Below are 18,612 nucleotides of genomic sequence, written 5' to 3'. Positions count from 1 at the left end.
TGACTTGAATCTAATCTTGTCGTCCTCGCAACATGTAATAATATATAATGTATAGTAATATTAATTTTATATGATAACTACCAAAGTGATTATTTTATAGCCTCAGATTACCTAATTTTTCCCAGGTGGGTTACCAGGAAATGAGTCTGAGTAGTGTGGAAACTAGGAGGAAATTGCTAAGATATTGCTCGCCTGAATTTGAACATAGACTATATTGACTGACCTTTATGATTGTTTTTATCTCTCTAGAAAGGGACCAGTGTTCACATTTCAGGCTGCTGATTGACTTGCCCACTCGCCATCTTTTGTTTTAGTTGTTGTGTGTGACTGTGATCGATCCATGCTGTGGTCCAGCGTATTTCGTGAGGAGCAACTCCATATTTGTGCCACTCTGCCTGATTGGAATTGGACTCAGTGCGTGTTTGGTGAGGGTATAATTTCGAGGCCCTAAACACGTACACAGTACAGGACCTTTGGCAGCAAACACAAGGAAGGAGACCTCCAGTAAATATAGTATAACTAGTCAAGTTTTATGTTTATATTTTAAAAAATTATTAATTTAAATTTTATAAATTTTATAAATTTTAAGGCTACTAAAAGTTTATATGGTCATTAATTTCAAAGCTCGTGAAATTAGTCGAAGTGCACGTAAAATGACCCGGACACCCACGTTAATAAATAAATAAAAAGGTGTTAATTTGGTACCGTAATAATGACTCCTTTTTTTAGAAATGTATTGAAATAATATTTTTTTAAAAAAATTATTTTTTGATATTGACAAATTAAAATGATCTGAAAACACCAAAAATAATTAATTTAAAATAAATAAAAAATAAGAAATTTTTAATTTTTTTCAAAAAAGTTTTTGAAATGCAAAAACATACGGGTTTTTAAAAAATTGGGTGTGGTTCAAGTATTTCAGGTTGGGTTTTTCATTTGTAATATTTATATAATTATTAAGATTTTTTTAGTTTTTAGTTTTATTTAAGTAGAAAATAGATTTATTATGATATTCAGTATTATTAGGATTCTGTTTAATTTATTCTATTATGTTTTCCTATTGAGATTATGGCTTTTTATTTTTCCTATTTAAAGGGTTGTAAATTGTATTGATTTTTCTTTTTTATAAGAAGACTTTAATGAATAAAAAGATAGATATTTTAGGGTGTTTATGATGTTATTTTATTTTTTTATTAAAATGATATTATTTTAATTTTTTTTTAAAAAAAAAATAATTAATCCAAATTGGTTTTATAGTTGCCGACTCAAATTTTAAAACTATAGATTGGATTAAAAAAAACGTAGTTGTGTGGACATCAAACTCCTAAGAATTGATGTGAAAAAACATATAGGAGAGAGACGTGTGTTTTCCACGTTGTGGTGACCACATAAATATTACAGGGAAGAAAAATAAAATTGCTGGATTCTCTTATTTTAAAAAGTATTTTCGAAATGTAAAAATAAATTGATATTATAGTAATAGTTGCTTTTTAAAATGATTTTTACTTGAAAATATATTGAAATAATTTTTTTATTTTTTAAAATTAATTTTTGATATAAAAACATCAAAATAATTTAAAATAAAAATATTTTTAAAATACAAAAATAAACTTACAAAATAAAAGATAGATGGTTGTTGAGAGAGTGACCGACAGGGCGGAAGAAACCTCGAGCGCACCACTATAGCATATTTTTGTGGTTGTTACGTTATTGCATGAGAACCCAAGGGCTGCCAGGTGGCAGCAGCCCACGAAAAAAAGTTAAAAGGAAGTTGCTAATAAACGAGGAAAATAAAATTATGATTCCCACTGGAAAAAAAAAAAAAAAAAAGGCGGCAAACCTCAAAAAATATATTTTAATTATTGAATTTTTTACCTCCAGACAAATTTTGATTTACGAGCCTGCAGGATCTCGAAGCCAGATTTTTTTTTTAAATAAAAACTGTTAATTCTCGAATAAAATGAAGTCGTTTTTTTTTAATATTTAATAGGGTTCATAAAATACTTAATTTATAATTATTTTTAAAATTCAAGGGATAAGGCTGATATATGAAAGCTACCACTTAGTTGTCTTTTTCTGTGTCTTGTCTGAAAAATATAATCTTTTTTTCTTTTCCATTTCTCTTATCCCCTAAAGGACTCCCTGCATGTGCTCTGGGTGCCCAAAAATAAGGACCAATCAGATTTATTTTTTTAAAATTAATAATTTTAATTTTATAAATTTTAAAATTATTAAAAGCTATATAATCATTAACTTTAGAGCCCGTAAAATTAATCGAGATATGCGTAGACTGGCCTGGATATTTATATTAATAAAAAAAATAAAAACATTAATTAATTTAATGATGATTATTGTCCATCTTGTGGTTTGTTTGGAGATTAATAAATATCTTTGTGGTGTGAATGGGCTTTGAAATATTTATAAAAAAAATACACAAAATCTGACAGTTAGATTTAGGCAAGGGTTCTTTTATTTTTTTTACTCTACACTGTCGAAGGAATCCTCGTATTCCACACAGGTTTCTGGTAGAAACTTTTTTATTTTTATATATGAGAAACTCCTTTTATCATCTTTAATTTTAAATTTTTACTTGGATTATTGTTATTAAACCTAATTTCACGTTGAACCCAAATTAAATTTTAAATTAAAATAGATGAGGATTGATCTATTAAAATCCAATTGATCCAATGATCAATCTGGAATCCATTTTAAATTAAGACTGGTGAGGATTCATCTCTTAAAATCCAATCAATGCAATAATCAATCTGTAATTTGTTTAATTTAATCAAAATCTAATTTGATTTTTTCAACAAAAATTTTATATTTTAAAAAAATTACAAAATAATGTTGTTTTAGATTAACGCGTGATTGAAATAGTAGTAGCAATTACCTTTTAAAATATTTTTTATTTAAAAATAAATCAACTTAATATATTTTAAAATTTTATATATATTCAAAGATCCAAGAACCCCTCCTTCTCCAAAAAGTGTTCGTAAGAATTTTGTTTTTTGTGTGTTTAGCATAATTTGGAAGATGTCAGTTCAAGCCATGAACATGATCCTCAACCTTCGGATTCACACTGGTTCTCCAAGGGGAAGGGGGAACCTTCTTGCATTGGTCTCGAGATGTGATGAGCATGTGCAGACTGAAGACTGGTGTTGTTTTTGATAAATCTTTACACGGACATGTCATTAATTATACACTTGTTTTTTCAAACAGACAAGGAGCATCTCCAACTAAACAGCAACAATTAACTAATAGTGTGGGGAAAGTACTGTTACTTTCCCCCCCCACTTGCTTTTTTTTATTTTCTGTTTTTTTTTTTATTTCCACATTTTGTTTTGTTTTTTTTTTTTGAGCTTTACATGTTTTTTTTCTCTCAAGATTGTCTTTTTTTTTTTGTTTTTTTAAATTATCTTTATCAATTTTTTTTAATATTGAACTAGTTGAAAAATTAATTATGTAGTTTTTTTCTTTAAAACATTACGGATTACTATAATTTTTTCCTACATCGCTTTTTTTATGAATTTTTTTTAAATGGTTTTTGTCGATTTTGCTTCGTAGTTTTTTTCTTTAAAACACTCTGGATTGTTATAATGTTTCCCACATGGTTTTTGTTTTACTACAGCGTTTCCCCACATGTTTTTTTTCCAAAATTATCTTTGTTGAATTCTTTTTTTTAATATTGAACTGATTGAGAATTCAACTTTAATTTTCCCCACGTGTTTTTTTTTCTATTTTCTTTGCTTTTTTTTCCAAAATTGTCTTCTTTTTTTTCAATTTTTTGTTTTTTTAGAATTGTCTTTGTTGATTTTATTTTTTTAATATGAAGCTGGTTTCCCTGCATGGTTTTTTTTCCTTTTTTTTTCTCATGAAACATTATAGATTGTTATAGTGTTTCCTTGCATGGTTTTTTTTTCTTTTATTTTTTTTTTATGATTTTTTTCAAAATTTTCTTTGTTCATTTTAGTTTTTAAATATTAATCTGGTTAAGAATTTAGTTTTGTAGTTTTTTTTTTAAAAAAAAACATTGTGAATTGTAATAGTTTTTTTCTATATAATTTTTTTTTATTTTTTTTATAAATTCCCAATAATACATAAACAGGCTATAAGTCCACGACATAAAACGGGCCTGGTATCTAGTAAATTAAGAAAACACGTGAAAATTCATAATTGATCCAAAAATGTCAACTATAAATATTCAAAACGGGAACATATCATCAGCACCACTTGGCAAGACCCTGTTGGAAATCATAAAGTAACAATCTTTATCCCCTGTTTCTTTGGTAAACAAATCATAAATTTTTTTCTTGGAAATCATAAAGGAACAAACTTTTTTAGTTTCTTTGATCGATAGGTTAATTCAAAACTATGTTATTTTAGTTTTTTTATGAAACAAAATCATTTTAGACAAAAAAATTGTTTTTTTAAAATATCCTTAAAGTAAATCTAATCTAACCAGGTCAATCTAAAAGATAATTCAAGATCAAACTCAATCCCATCCAAACACTGAATCGACAAGTTACTAAATCAACTTGCCTAGCCGGGCCGGACCATGTTTAATAAGCCAGATGGAAGCAATGAATTTTATATCCAGCATCACAGATGGATCCCAGAACTGGAAAGAGAATCATAAACCACGGTGATGTGTCTTCATATAGATGCTCAGAACCATTGCTCAACTGTGATTTTATTCATGAATCTTCATGTGTCAAAACAAAAAAAATACTGCAACAACCCCACTCACGTCCCTGGATGTCCAAGTTAAAAACCCTAGCTAATGCGCTAAATCTGGTGCACATCCACAGAGGCAGGGCATGCTGCTTTGCTGTTGTTTTGAACTCACCAAGGATCAGAAAACATGCACAACCCCTTCCCCCCATAAGCTCGCAGCAGTCAGATCCAGAAATTCACTTAAAAAACACATAAAATGCACTTGCAAAATCATACCAAAACGAAATGCTTCGAATCCTCTATTCTCTTACCAGGCATACCAGAAGAACATAAATATTGCCAGATGGGAACCACGCAGGAGAACTAGAGGCATCCAAACATGCCCACTTGGCAATGCTATACTAAAAACCATTCAGCTATTCCATACCTCTCACAAATATAGCTAAGAAGAAAAGCTACAATGAAAACCTCTCCAAAACAATGTTGAGTCAAGAGAGCTCACAAATACTTGGAACCATTGCTGTGAGTGTGATTCATTTAGTAACTCAACCAAAATGCCTTGGGTGTAACTAAGGCAATTATCCCACAGTCACGGGAATTAAGGGACATCCGGATGGAAGATCTTAGGAAATATACTCAATCCAGTGCGTATACAATGAAGCAGGATGTGCTTCTTGCTTGTACAAGAATCATAATGTACTAAGAAATAAGAAGGTTACAACAGCACTGCCATGTGCACCCAAAAGAGATTATTGTACTAAACAAACTGATACCAACTTTATAGGCAGCCTACAACATAGAACTCTGCATGGGTAAGAATACCAAGTGAAACCCCTTCCCCTGCTAAGCAAACAACATAAGGATACTGGAGGCTGGGAAGTTGAGACCTATAGCCATTCAATCAGGTCCTCCAGGCTCCAGCAAAGCTACTTCGGAAAATCATATCAAAATTGAGACACTCGCATCTCATATTATGAATAGATATTGCCAGAGAAAGGCTACATTGAAATTTGGATACCTGAAGCTACTAAATCATTTTCTCTCAGCAACTGTTTGTTGGAAAATCATTTAAAATCTGAAATACTCCTATAGACCTTTAGATAAATGATACCACAAGGAGACAACACTGGTTATTATCAATTAAAGAAGATCACACTCAAGACCTAGAGCTATTCAATCAGACCCACTTGGCAAGGCTATGATGGAAATTACTTCTAGTCTCAGTAATAATATTTACAAGACATGCTATTCGTAAAGCTATCTTTTCATACGGGACCACAGGTGGGTGTCAAAGATGGATATTATAATCCCAACTGAGTGAGGTACATTCATAGATAGTCAGAACCATTACTGACAATGTGATCCCACTCAATAGATCTAAATTGTCAGCAGAAAAAATACTGCAATTGCCCATCCCTCCATTCCCAGGATGTCCAGATAATATACAATGCAATCAATCTGGTATGTATATCTGCTAAAGCAGGGTATACTTTTCTATTGGACAGGGATTGCAATGCAGTAGAACAAGAAACTTTCCGCACGGCTGTGTGCACATACTGGACATTAGTGAATTGACCTAGCTGTCTCCAAGTACATGTGTAAGAAAACAAAATGCAGCCCCTTCCATCTCATACTTCCCTTCATATACTGAAAGAAAGGCTACACTAGAGACCTCTCCGCGACAAAAAGAAATGTGGGTGTGGCGAGGCACCCTCTTTCTAGAGATACTATTCAAAACAAACTTTAATGTGGTATAAGGATAAAGCCTTCATCAGCTATGCAGTTCACAGTAGATTTTCAATGGTCACCGATAATTGGAAGCACAGATGGGTGCCAAATCAGGACAAGAGAATCATAAACCCTGTTGAGTGAAGTAACTTCACGAAAAAATCAGAACAATTGCTCAAAGCGCGATCTCACTTAATAAACTGTCAAGCCATCATCACAGAAAATATAGATATCAAAGAAGAGTGCAGTGTATGCTAAGAAACATAGCAAGCTCAAACATGAGCGTCAATGATGAAGCAGTGTAAGCTTTCTCTCGCACAAAATCACAACATAGTACAAACTACAAACATCAGAAACTTCAGCACCAGCATATGCACCCAGAAGACCATTACAGTATGAAACAAACTGCTTCTAACTTGTTAATTATGACATTGAATTCTACCTTGTAAGAATACAAAGTGCAGCCCCTTCTCCTAGCAAGCGCACAACAGTCATAGCATAGAAAAAGAGTAAATTGAAAAAATGCAACGAACCATCCTTGTTTTTAATTTTTGGGCTACAAACAAAAGCCAGTACAAAGGACAGCAGAAAGGCAAAAATCATTATTAACTCTGATTTCCTATTCGCAGAAAACAACATAGCAAAGTGGGGGAAACATATCTAAGCTTCAAAATCATTAAAAATAAAGATAAGGGTACCCAAAATACTACATTTACCGACTCTCATTCAGTCTCAGGACATCCAAAAGGATCCCAATAAAGATACTCCATCTGGTGTACATACAATAAAGCAGGGTATGCTTATCTCCAGAACAAGAATAATTCTAAACATTATCGAATTACGACAGCTAAGATCAACATGATCATAACTCTACATGGTAAGAATACAAAGCGCAGCCTCTTCTCCTAATAAGCTCAAAATATCCACATTTGCATATATTAGAGTAGTTGATACCCAGGCAACCAACTAGTTATAACTAACTTTGAAAGTTTCTGAATTTGAAGCTAGAAACAAAAACAAACAACAACAGCAACGAAAAGCAAAAATCATTACTGATTCTAATTACTTTAATCACAAAGAACAGCAACAAAACATCTATAAACTCCAAGAACAATAAAATAAACAAAAGGGTACCTTCAATTCCATTCAATAAAAAACTACAACCGAAAACTCTTCAAGAAATCAGGATCCCTTTTCGCCCGTTCTCGAAACTTCTTAAACCACCTATCCAAAATATCCATAGGAACAATCAACTTACTCCCATCAACCCCACAAAACGACTGCATATAATTAAACAAATTCTCCCCAACTTTCATCGCAACCCTCTCAACCCCTTTCTCCGCCGCTACATCCAGCGAAGGCAATGATGCCAAATCCTCCACCGAAACCCCGATTTTCGCCGAAAGGGGTGCCGTATCTGGCCCTGTCAGCTGCAACTGACCACCAGGCTCCGGCCAATTCAACGTCAAAACCGCCGAAGGGCGCGTTATTGTCACCGCCCCACAAAACTGAAATTCAGACCCTGGAGACTGAATATACACCGCCAGAGCTTTATCTGGCGGAAGAGTAAAGCTGTTTAAGAGAAAAATACAAATTTCTCGTACTTGATCATATGCTTCACCTAAAATTAACATAAAAAAATTGAAATAATCAGTGGGGTTTTGCCACAAAATGAGTTAAAAAAAAAAGGAGCAAATGAACAAAAGGGGTTTAATTTTTATTACCAACAAAAGTGTTCATGTCGAGGATCCAGTGAAAAGTGTCGATTTGTGAGAAAGCGGATATGTCCATAGGGAAACTGCGGTCGGGGAACACAACACCGAACATTGTTTAAGGTTTGAGCTCTGTGTTTGTGTTTTTCTACGGGGGTTTAAGGATTGAAGTAATGATGTTTTTTTTTTATATAGTATTACTACATTTGAGTGTTGAGAGTCTTTTGTCTGAAAAACGGTGAAGTTGTGGGAGGAGAAGAGTCTAGTAGCATCTAGAAACTCTAGAGAGATTTGGAATGTTTGAATTGCTTCTCTTTTTTTTTTAATCATTATTATTTGTAATTATCGTAATAAATTAAAAATTTTGGTGAAATAATATATTTTTATTTTATTGTATTTTAAAAACGTAATATTTATTAAATATTTTTATTTTTAAACATGATAAGATAATTATCATATTTTAAAATAATAACATTTAAATATATTATATTTTTTAATTGTAATATGTCATGAAATTTAAATATCTTTTCAGGTAAAAAAGCACACAAATATAATAACTTTCTCTCTTCAAATTGATGCACTCAGCTCTTATCTTAAAAAAAAACCCATAAAACCCTTGTATTTTCTTTTTAAAACACGAAAATCAAACTCATTCTAATCTTAAAACATCATTAAACTTTTTTTTTTTTGTTCAAAATCCATCACCACCACCATTCTTGCCATAATGTTTTTTTTTAGTCTTACGAGTAAAGTAAATATATTTCATTGTTATGAATTTGTGTTAGGTTTATTTGAAATTAAATAATTTTATTATGTTGAATTGAGATTTGTTGAATTAATAATAAATTAGTTATGAATACCAACAATTATGGTTGATTTGATATAATTGAATATGAAAATAAGATAAATTAATTATTTCAATTAATCATATGTTGCATTTAATTTTGAATAAATTACCGAATTAGAAATTTTATGTGAATTGTTGAAATCATCTAATAATATAATTATTTATGTTTGATGATTTCATGCATTAGAGTATGAATGGGGTAGAGTTATAATGAATTACAAGTTGCGCTGAGTTGTTGATAAATTGATAAATTTGATACTTTTTATGAATTATTTTAATTTATTATGAATTTGAGTTTGATTTAAATCAATTGAGGATGAAAATATCAAATAGATTTTGTATCATGAAATATGTTTAATTTTGGTCAAGTTTGCTTTTGTGTTAAATTTTGAAGTTTGATTAAATTTGTTATGGATTTTACCAATTAGGGTTGAGTTAATGCATTATAGTTAGAATTACATATTTATGTTATGTCATTACAATGACACTATTATTCTTGATGTGAACAGTAATATCATATACAATAGCGAAAGCAATTTATGTAATTTAGACATGTAATATGTAGAAATGAAAAAAAACTATTTGTCATGGGCTTGAGTTGAATTATAATGATATTAATATTAATATTGAAATTACTTTGAGGTGTTAAATTGGTGAACATTAGTATCATCTTGTACTGATTTGTGTGTGATGATAATTTTAAGACAATGATTGATTCTTTCATTTAAAATAATTTTAATATGATGATATTCTTATATGTGAGTAGTCGACAAAAATTTTAAAACAGTGTGAAATTCAACTGACTTGGGATCTAGCCTGATAAAGGTTAAAAAGAAAAACCTAACTGATCAGGTTAAAAAATTAAATTAACCTATTAACCAGTTGATCCACACATGATCTCTTCAAATCTTGACCCTTAACACATTAACTTTGTTTTTGAAAAAAAAATTGGTTAAAATAATATTATTTTTATTTTTTTTAAAAAAATATTTAAATCAATTTAAGTTAAATTTTTTAATTTGTAGTTGGGGGTTTTAACCGAGGCAATACTAGATTTGATTTTATAACCATAAGAACTAAAAAGAATGAAATTGGATAAGTTAGTGAAACTAATGACAACTGAACATAATGGTTGAAGTTTTTTTTTTTTTAAATATATAGTGAAAACATTCTTCATCCTACACACTTTTTATTTTAAGATAAAAACATTTTTAGATATTTAGACATTAATTAAGCCAACTGTTTTTTTTTATTGAAAAGATAAAGATAGTGGATATATATTTTTATATATCTTTTTATTTCAAGAGTATATAAATTTATTTTATATTTATATTTTTTTAATTAAACATTTTTTTTTAATCATAAAACAATAATCAAACGGAAGATTAGAAACGAAACTAGCCAAGGTATAATCCTAAAAGAATTGTTTGAAATAGCGAAGCATTTTCTTCATGGGCTATGCTTTAAAGGTCAACAGTCCAAGTCCTTAATCATGCTTAGTCCAAATCCACAAACCCAGCTGGAGAATTCTAGTTTAGTGGGTAAGCGAAACGGCAACAAAATTCTTCAATTTCTAATTTGAAACGCACAAATGGCTTCTTTATTGGCAGTACAATATAAAAAGCCATAAAAGGAAAAAAAAAAAAAATCCTCTCCTCCTCCTCTACCTACTTAAAAACCCTACTCTCTCTCTTTCATCTCCTCTTTCTCTCTCCAGCAATATAAAGGGGATTTTGGGTTTTCAATTGGATTTTCTCGTCAAGATCCCAAATTGATTTGGTAAATCAATCTTTCTCTTTGTTTTGAACAGAACCCATGTTTCTTTTAATCAAAAACTCAATTTTTTGAATCAATTTTGATTCTTTTTATTATTAGGGATCTTGAAGTTTTGAATTTTGCTCCAAGAAGGCTGCTGAAGTTGAGTAATCAGCCACCGCTACAAGGTGCCTTTCTCTCTATTTATGCTTTTTTAAGTAATTTTTTTTTTCTTATGGGTTCAGGACTAGGAATTAGTATAGATGAATAAAACATAAGATCTTGATTTTCTTGTTTTATTAAATTTTAGTTCTTCTTTTGTTGATGGGTTATTTTTCTCTCTCTCTTATTGTTTGGTTGTTTGTTTCCCAATTACTGATTTGCTTTGCGTCCCAGTTTTTATATTATTAGTTTGAAATTAAAATCTAATGAGCAATTTTCTGCTGTTGGTGGGAAACCCTTAATTGTGTTTATGGCTTTGGTTGTGCAGGGTGGCGCTTTTGATTTGCAGGATAATAGCAGATTTTGATTTGGTAAATAAGAGTCAAAGATGGAAGATTGGGGTAAGAGATGTTTTTTGGTTTCTACTTTTGTTGTGATCTGCTTTCAATTTGAGTTGATTGGTCAAAGTGTTTTTTTTCCTTAAATACCGTGATGATTTATAGCTGCTTGATAAAAAATAGTATGCTTGGATTAATTTGTTTAGTTGTGCTTGACAGAATATTCAACTGTGTACAATGTTGCCACTTGGGTCATCACTATACTGCTGCTCCATGTTGTGGCTGTATTTGCCCCAACTTGAAGGCAGACTGTTGTTTATTTATTTTGAAAGCACAAGGCACTGCGAAATATGGGTTTTGTGAGGCTTTTAATTAACTTCATCAACCATAGCCCCTGACTTAATGTTTGTGTACCATTTCTTTATCTTACACAAGTAAGAAACATAAGGCTTTTAGACTAATTAAAGGAGCTTGTGTAAACGTAAGAATTGACCTGATGTGCCAGGCTTGCTGTAACTCACCCTACCTATGTAATTGTAAGAATCAGGTGACATCCAAATATTTCACCAAGGTTGGTAATTGTAATAGTAATTCACTTGATGCACTGCCAGGGTATTTTATTTAAGATATTGAAAAGAAAATGACTGAGAGTGTTGTCAATTCTATATTCTTGAAGCTTACAAAAAGAATCTAATATTTTTCTCTTTTTCAATGTAAATCTTTTGCCTCTTACATTGTTAGATGAAGTTTTCTCCATGTTCATGCTTTTGATTCTGGTATCTAATTTTAGTTAACATGTGTTATTTTTTCAGAGGATGAGCAAGTTCCCCCTCTCGTTGCAAAAGACCAGCCTAAAAGTAAATGGGATGATGAAGATGTGGATGAAGATGATGTGAAAGAATCATGGGAGGATGAAGATGAACCTGATCCGGTATGATTGATAATGCGATCATGTTGCATCATTAACATTTATTGGTCACTTCAAGTTTCAAGATACTGAATGCTAAAATGTAGAATGTTATAATAGGTGTGATGGTTATGTGAATATCATACACAACTGATTATGGAAAATGGTAGATGGGGGTAGGACTCTTGGTTTTTCTAATGGAACATCAATTTAGCATGTGGGGCACTCATCACCATTAAAAGTTTAATTTGCATTCAAATGTTTTTTTTTATATTGTTTTTTCTTTCTACGAGTGGGGAGAAATTGATATAGGAACTAATTAATGACGGGTTAGAGCACCATGATACATTTTTTCCCCCTTTCAAGCGAAGGCTAGATCATTGCGGGTAGTTTTTCAATATGATTAGTAATGCCTTTAATTGATGTTTTGAAAGGAACTCTTATGCAATCTGTGAAAAGTGTGCATATCTCTTGGAGCTATCTTTTTGGTTCAAGGGGAGTGGGAACTTGGGGAGGGGTAGGGGGAAGAGTTGCGGGCAGGGCTAATTGAGAAGTGCATACATGTGCTCTAGTAGACCTTAGCTTATGTTATGCTCTTAAAAGTTTTATGTCTTTTATTCTATGTTTGTATGTAATAACAGAAATAAAGTGGGTTGCAGTGTATTATTGTTTATATATGTTGGTTCTTGATCTGTTATTTGTGGTTTCTTTATGTAATTGGATCAGGCACCTGTAGTGAAACCTCCTCCTGAAATGGCTCCTAAGAAACCTGCTGTGAAGTCTACTGAAAAGAAGGGAAACACTGCTGATGTAGTAAAGGATCAACCACTTGATCCATTAGCCGAGAAACTTCGCCAGCAAAGGTATACTCAAGTTGCAGCTTCCATCTCTGTTAACAAGAAGTTTGAACAGTTCATAAGAAATCTTTATACATTTCATCTCAAACCCATGCTATCCTTGAATTACTTAGGAACAAACATCCAAGTGCAATTTGATGATTTTCCCCACTCATACCATTTTGATGCAACTCCAAAAATAGGATGCTAATATTGAACATATTTTTCCCCATGTAGAATTTTCGCCTTCCTTGAGTTGCCTTGTGTAATTGTTCTGTTTTAAGGTTTGGCTGCTTTGGGTTTTTTTTCTCCTTGCATTGTTTTGGAGCTGAAAAACAAAAATATGAAAAGAGAAAAGTTCCTCAGCAGACAATACTGGAGATCTGATTAATGTGACTGACAAGTTGATCTGTTTTCATAGTGTTGATGGTTTGATTAGTTGGTAAATATTCCATGCACACACACAGTTTGAACATTTAAGATTAATGAATTTTTTTTTAAAATATTATGACCTCTCACCAAAACCCAGCTCAATGATTGGTGTTCTGAAGGCTGTTCAGGTCATATTTAGTTCAGTTAATTTTTTTTTTCTGGCAGCATGATTTTAAGCATGTTAATATGTAGTTCCACAGGCTGAAACTTCTATGCAATTTAGTCAGGAGTTCTTTGAAAAATTTGCAGTAAGCATGTTTTGTTTTGACTCACTTTATTCTATATGTTCTCTTTATCTGTTCTTGTAAGAAATGCTCTCTTAAAGGTTTACTCGATTGTAGGCTGGTGGAAGAAGCTGATTTCAGATCCACTGCAGAATTGTTTGCTAAGAAAGATGATGAAAAGTCGCTTGATAGTTTCATTCCAAAATCTGAAAGTGACTTCTTGGAATACGCAGAACTCATTTCTCATAAACTTCGTCCATTTGAGGTGTGTTGAATTAGCTTCATTTTGTTTCCTTTTTTTAATTAAATGTGGGTGTAATACCTGACCTGGCAAAATGAATACATTCTTTAATGCAGAAAAGTTACCATTATATCCATTTACTCAAGGCAGTGATGAGACTGTCCATGACTTCCATGAAAGCTGCAGATGCAAAAGAAGTTTCAACTTCTGTGAGTGCAATTGCAAATGAAAAGATAAAAGCTGAGAAAGAAGCCAATACTGGCAAGAAGAAAACAGGTATGTGTTTCCACTATTTTTTTCTTAAACTATCAACAGTAAGCCTAGACATTGTGAACTTGGTTTTTTTTTAATTTTTTTTTTTTGTTTTCAAGTCATGGATTTTGAAACATTAGTTAAATGAAATGAAGGTGTTGGTTCAAAACAGGGAAAATCTTGAGTATTCTGTTGTACAGGCACCTTCTGCTAAGATTTTGGTATTTGCGGCTCGAGGACCCATATGCAATCCCCAGATACTGAAATCTCACTGATGGTGCCAAGGATTTATCCTTTTAGGATGTTGATGAATATAGCATATAGCTTTTTAATTCAACTTTTTGTCAATGAATTTGAAACTAACCAGTTGATGGTTTGCATGCTCTGTCCTTGCAGCTGGCAAGAAAAAACAGCTTCATGTTGGTAAGCCCGGCGATGATTTGGAGGGTGATACCTACGATGCTCTTGATGACTACGACTTTATGTAATCTGTTTGGTTGATAGGCATTACATTTTTGGGGTCTGCATGTTTCATCATAAGCACATTAAACCACCATGATTGATGATGATGATTGAGTGAAAGCTGTAAACAATGTTGTTAAAGAGGAAAACATTGCGTTTTTTGCCTTTGTTTTTCAACTTGTTCTGTTGAACCCTTGAAAGACATTATTCATATTCGAATCAGGCACTTGTTCCGTGCTTCATCTTTCTCAACTCCCCATTGAGCTTTCGTATTAGCTCGTGCATGGCTCATCACCTAAAAACCATTATTTCATGCAACTCTCAATTCTCTGTTGAACACTCGGAGCATTTTTGTCTATGCTTGTCTTGCGTTTCGAACCAGCAAAAAGCAGCTAAAATGAAACGTATAAAAACTAGTATAATTAAAAAGAAATATCAAATTATATGTCCAGTGATTAAAATCATCAAGCCTCGTATCCTATTATAAGTCTCAACATACATAATCTTCAACCAATGAAAAAACCATTATTTCATGCAAGTCGATCCCTTTCCCATTTATAAATTCTTAGAAAAGATCATATATATAAAACTAGAAAAGCAAATTTTATTAAGGATTTTCATTTTTCATGCACTATATTGATATCACGAGATTGGTTTATAAGATAAAAATCTACAGTCATAAATCTATCTCATTCCATCAAATCCAATCTTCCATATAAAACGAGAACAAACAATTCAAGTTATATAAAAAAAATCCCTTAGGGACTAAATCTAGAAACAACTTGTGATCTGAGACCTATTTGATAATTTGCTTGGAACAGCAAATATTTAATATCTCCATCAAATCCAATCCCCAGTTAACCAACCAGCTTCCTTTCCATCAAGCAAAAGAAAACTCCCTCTGTAACCCTCTCTCTCTCTCTCTAGAACGTTTTTCGAACTGCGTAAACCGTAAATGGCGGCTCAAGAGCCGGAGGTGATCAACGGAGTGGAACCAAGCAAGAAGAGAGGGGACAAATGCGATCAAGAAATTGATCTGTACACTGTTATCCACCGTGTGATTGTTATGATCTTGTACCCTGATCCAGGAAGCGGTGCATCATCAACTTCTCTGCTGCAGCGGATCAAGATGGTGTTATCGGAGAACTTGCCCTTGCTTGGCGAAGGTTCTAGAAACAGTGGAAAGAAGCTTCTTCAATGGACTCAGCGAGGCAGTCCTTTAAGAGCTCTCCTTGTTATCTCTGTAAGTGTGTAGTTTCACCTTCTTTTTTTTTTTGCTTTGCATTGATTGGTTGTACTCTGTGCTTTGACTTGTTCGTTACTGAATTTTGAGTGAGAATTGCGAGAAATAAACTTTTTTTAGTAGAACTTACTATTTTGAGTGTTTTTTTTTTATAATAATATTATATATTAAGTTATGTAGTTATGTGGGACTCACCATTCCAACATTTAGCGTTTAAGTTGAAAAAAGTTAAAAAATTTCAACCATTTTAGAGATTATATTTTAATTTTCTGAGTAGATTTTGATTTTTTACAATAAATAATTTTGATTTTTTTTTCACGGGGGAATTGATGTGGTAGCACTCTTGTTGAAGATTTATTGATTCTATATTACATTTTTTTTGTGGAATTTTAAAGATATTGGATATATTACATTTTCTCGTTTTTGTGGAATTTTAAAGATATTGGATATTACAAAATCAGTTAAAATCTTATGACTAATTTGTAGAAAATAAAAATTCCTGCAACATTTTTTTTCCTATTTAATAATTTAGCTGATATTGATTGTACTGGACATAGACCTAGTCAGCTTAGTGCAATAAGTGTCGGTAATGAGAATAATATTTTTAAGTTACTTGGATTGGTCGAATAAGTAGTAAGGACCACAGTTCTGAATTCTATTTGATCTCGATAGTTTTCAATCTGGTAACTAGAATTGTGCACCACATTGTTTCTGAGTGTTGATGGGATTCGACTAACCACATGGCGTTATATGATTTAGTGGAGTATGTTGTCTGAACAAGTCAAGCTCTGCCTGCTCGCCTTATCACAGTTCTGAATTCTATTTGATCTCGATAGTTTTCAATCTGGTAACTAGAATTGTGCACCACATTGTTTCTGAGTGTTGATGGGATTCGACTAACCACATGGCGTTATATGATTTAGTGGAGTATGTTGTCTGAACAAGTCAAGCTCTGCCTGCTCGCCTTATCACAGTTCTGAATTCTATTTGATCTCGATACTTTTCAATCTGGTAACTAGAATTGTGCACCACATTGTTTCTGAGTGTTGATGGGATTCGACTAACCACATGGTGTTATATGATTTAGTGGAGTATGTTGTCTGAACAAGTCAAGCTCTGCCTGCTCGCCTTATCACAGTTCTGAATTCTATTTGATCTCAATACTTTTCAATCTGGTAACTAGAATTGTGCACCACATTGTTTCTCAGTGTTGATGGGATTCGACTAACCACATGGCGTTATATGATTTAGTGGAGTATGTTGTCTGTACAAGTCAAGCTCTGCCTGCTCGCCTTATCACTGTTGATTGGAATTTGGAGGAAATTAATAAAGTGATCTTTTTTATTAGCAGAAAAGCTAATTGAGGCACTGGCATTATGAGTGATGATTTCTTAGTACAAGGCTGTGATTTTTCATTCCTTTTCCCACTTTGCGTCTTTCGTTTGTTTTTTTCAAGATTATTGCAGTTGCATTGTATTAAGTTGCAGTGCAGCTTATTTTCTTGAGTACTTAAATTTTGTACTGCTGCCTTTCATATTTTGTCTTCAGGACTTCTCATGATTCTGTCTATTTTTCAAACTGTTACAGGTTGGGACTATTGCTCTTCTTTCCTTGACAGGAGTGCTTGTATTTATGCTCTTCTTTGTGGCAGCTACTTTCAATGCTATTGTCATCTCTCTTCTCATGTCCTTGGCAGCTGCAGGAGGCTTCTTGGCTCTGTTCTTTGCCTTTCTGACAGCTATATACATAGGGGCATTATCAATAGCTGTATTTGTCATTTCCACTGCCACGATTTCAGCAACTGTAGCTGTTCTGATCGTTACAGGTACACAGAATCCAGCTTTCTATCTTTTCTTTGAATTTATACCTAGAAAAATGTTCAGCTTTTCTTCCTTAAATTGGTTAGTGAGTTAAATGTAATGCATCTCAAGTAAAAATTTTTTTAGAGTTCATAGTTGATGCAAACCCAGTCTGTTATGTGTGATAAATATCTGCAACTCCTTGATTGGAACTTAAAATTTGTTTGAATCAGGTTGGATTGGATTCTTCTGGACTGTCTGGCTGGTGACAAAGAAAAGCATTGGAGTTGCCAAGCACTCATTAACAGTGACTGGATCAACAATTTCAGCTTACTCTTCTTCCAGGCATGCTAAGGACCGCAATATTGAACTAAACAAGTTGGAAGCTTGAAGTGTCGTGGTGATCAGATGTTCACTCATGTAAACATATCCTCTTATGACCTGGATATCAGTACTTGTTTTTGCTTTCAATAATCTCCCAGGAACTGCTGCGATTGAAGCGTCTATGATCATCGATTGTTGCTTGTGTATAGCCTGGAAGCATATGATAAGATTTTGTAGTGTAGTTTGAAAGCACATATGGTTCATGATGTATGCAATTTTTTTTTTTTGTTAACAGTGGGTGTCCCGATCAGCTTATGTATACCTTGACTATTTGCTATATGGGTTGTAGCTTGCGTTACTCGTTTATCACTCTTTTTCCTGCCTCTCCTACTACCTCATGTAATGTTGCTTCATACAGGGAGATGGTATGTGTTCGGAGCACTGGAAACCTGGTAGCTATAGGAGAAATCTCACCTCGCCTGAATATACAAGTCGGATCCCGAGATTGCCTGTTTCGATAATTCTCTAGTGTTGGCCAATGTTGCCCTGGGATCCTGCATATGATGTGCTGTGACATACATAGGATTTAACTTGGAAATGTTAGCCTATAATGCTGGAGATGGGCGGGCTCATTGCAGTTAAAATGTTAGGATTGAGACTAGGAAAAGGAAGGTCA

At 32.7% G+C, this 18,612-nt stretch overlaps 3 protein-coding genes across 6 annotated transcripts; 2 read left to right on the top strand and 1 right to left on the bottom strand.

Annotated features, from left to right (window-relative positions):
- Nucleotides 1–4,025: 4,025 nt before the first annotated feature.
- On the bottom strand, nt 4,026–8,414 carry LOC133698779 (uncharacterized). Of its 4 annotated transcripts, none has more exons than XM_062121841.1 (3): nt 8,127–8,414; nt 7,537–8,023; nt 4,026–6,551 (listed from the first exon to the last, which is right to left on the bottom strand). In XM_062121841.1, exons 1-2 carry the CDS (start codon nt 8,227–8,229, stop codon nt 7,560–7,562), a joined length of 567 nt encoding a protein of 188 aa, XP_061977825.1. In that variant the 5' UTR covers nt 8,230–8,414; the 3' UTR covers nt 4,026–6,551; nt 7,537–7,559. The 4 variants fall into 4 exon arrangements, with proteins under 4 accessions (XP_061977825.1, XP_061977826.1, XP_061977824.1 ...); XM_062121842.1 differs by having other exon boundaries at nt 4,026–6,535; XM_062121840.1 differs by lacking the exon at nt 4,026–6,551 and adding an exon at nt 7,098–7,406.
- A 2,167-nt stretch (nt 8,415–10,581) lies between these two features.
- Nucleotides 10,582–14,822, top strand: LOC133699900 (uncharacterized). Its single transcript, XM_062123415.1, has 8 exons — nt 10,582–10,740; nt 10,837–10,904; nt 11,207–11,279; nt 12,029–12,147; nt 12,850–12,986; nt 13,733–13,880; nt 13,973–14,132; nt 14,505–14,822. Exons 3-8 carry the CDS (start codon nt 11,267–11,269, stop codon nt 14,594–14,596), a joined length of 669 nt encoding a protein of 222 aa, XP_061979399.1. The 5' UTR covers nt 10,582–10,740; nt 10,837–10,904; nt 11,207–11,266; the 3' UTR covers nt 14,597–14,822.
- Nucleotides 14,823–15,313: 491 nt separating this feature from the next.
- On the top strand, nt 15,314–18,302 carry LOC133699876 (uncharacterized). Its single transcript, XM_062123382.1, has 3 exons — nt 15,314–15,813; nt 17,401–17,638; nt 17,846–18,302. The coding sequence occupies exons 1-3, from the start codon at nt 15,526–15,528 to the stop codon at nt 18,001–18,003; spliced, it is 684 nt and encodes a 227-aa protein (XP_061979366.1). The 5' UTR covers nt 15,314–15,525; the 3' UTR covers nt 18,004–18,302.
- Nucleotides 18,303–18,612: the final 310 nt, after the last annotated feature.

Source organism: Populus nigra, chromosome 7, assembly GCF_951802175.1.
Source record: "Populus nigra chromosome 7, ddPopNigr1.1, whole genome shotgun sequence".
NCBI classification, from domain to species: domain Eukaryota; kingdom Viridiplantae; phylum Streptophyta; class Magnoliopsida; order Malpighiales; family Salicaceae; genus Populus; species Populus nigra.
The sequence above is the reverse complement of the archived record's forward strand: the minus strand, read 5'-3'. Positions and strand labels throughout refer to the sequence as shown.

Bases quoted from the DNA above. Each gene is read 5' to 3' on its own strand.
- LOC133698779 (XM_062121841.1), bottom strand. From the start codon at position 8,229: ATGTTCGGTGTTGTGTTCCCCGACCGCAGTTTCCCTATGGACATATCC. The intron at 8,024-8,126 runs GTAATAAAAATT...TGTTAATTTTAG, and splicing joins CGACATGAACACTTTTGTTG to GTGAAGCATATGATCAAGTA.
- LOC133699900 (XM_062123415.1), top strand. The intron at 12,148-12,849 runs GTATGATTGATA...TAATTGGATCAG, and splicing joins ATGAAGATGAACCTGATCCG to GCACCTGTAGTGAAACCTCC. The intron at 12,987-13,732 runs GTATACTCAAGT...ACTCGATTGTAG, and splicing joins GAGAAACTTCGCCAGCAAAG to GCTGGTGGAAGAAGCTGATT.
- LOC133699876 (XM_062123382.1), top strand. From the start codon at position 15,526: ATGGCGGCTCAAGAGCCGGAGGTGATCAACGGAGTGGAACCAAGCAAG. The intron at 15,814-17,400 runs GTAAGTGTGTAG...AAACTGTTACAG, and splicing joins GAGCTCTCCTTGTTATCTCT to GTTGGGACTATTGCTCTTCT. The intron at 17,639-17,845 runs GTACACAGAATC...TGTTTGAATCAG, and splicing joins AGCTGTTCTGATCGTTACAG to GTTGGATTGGATTCTTCTGG.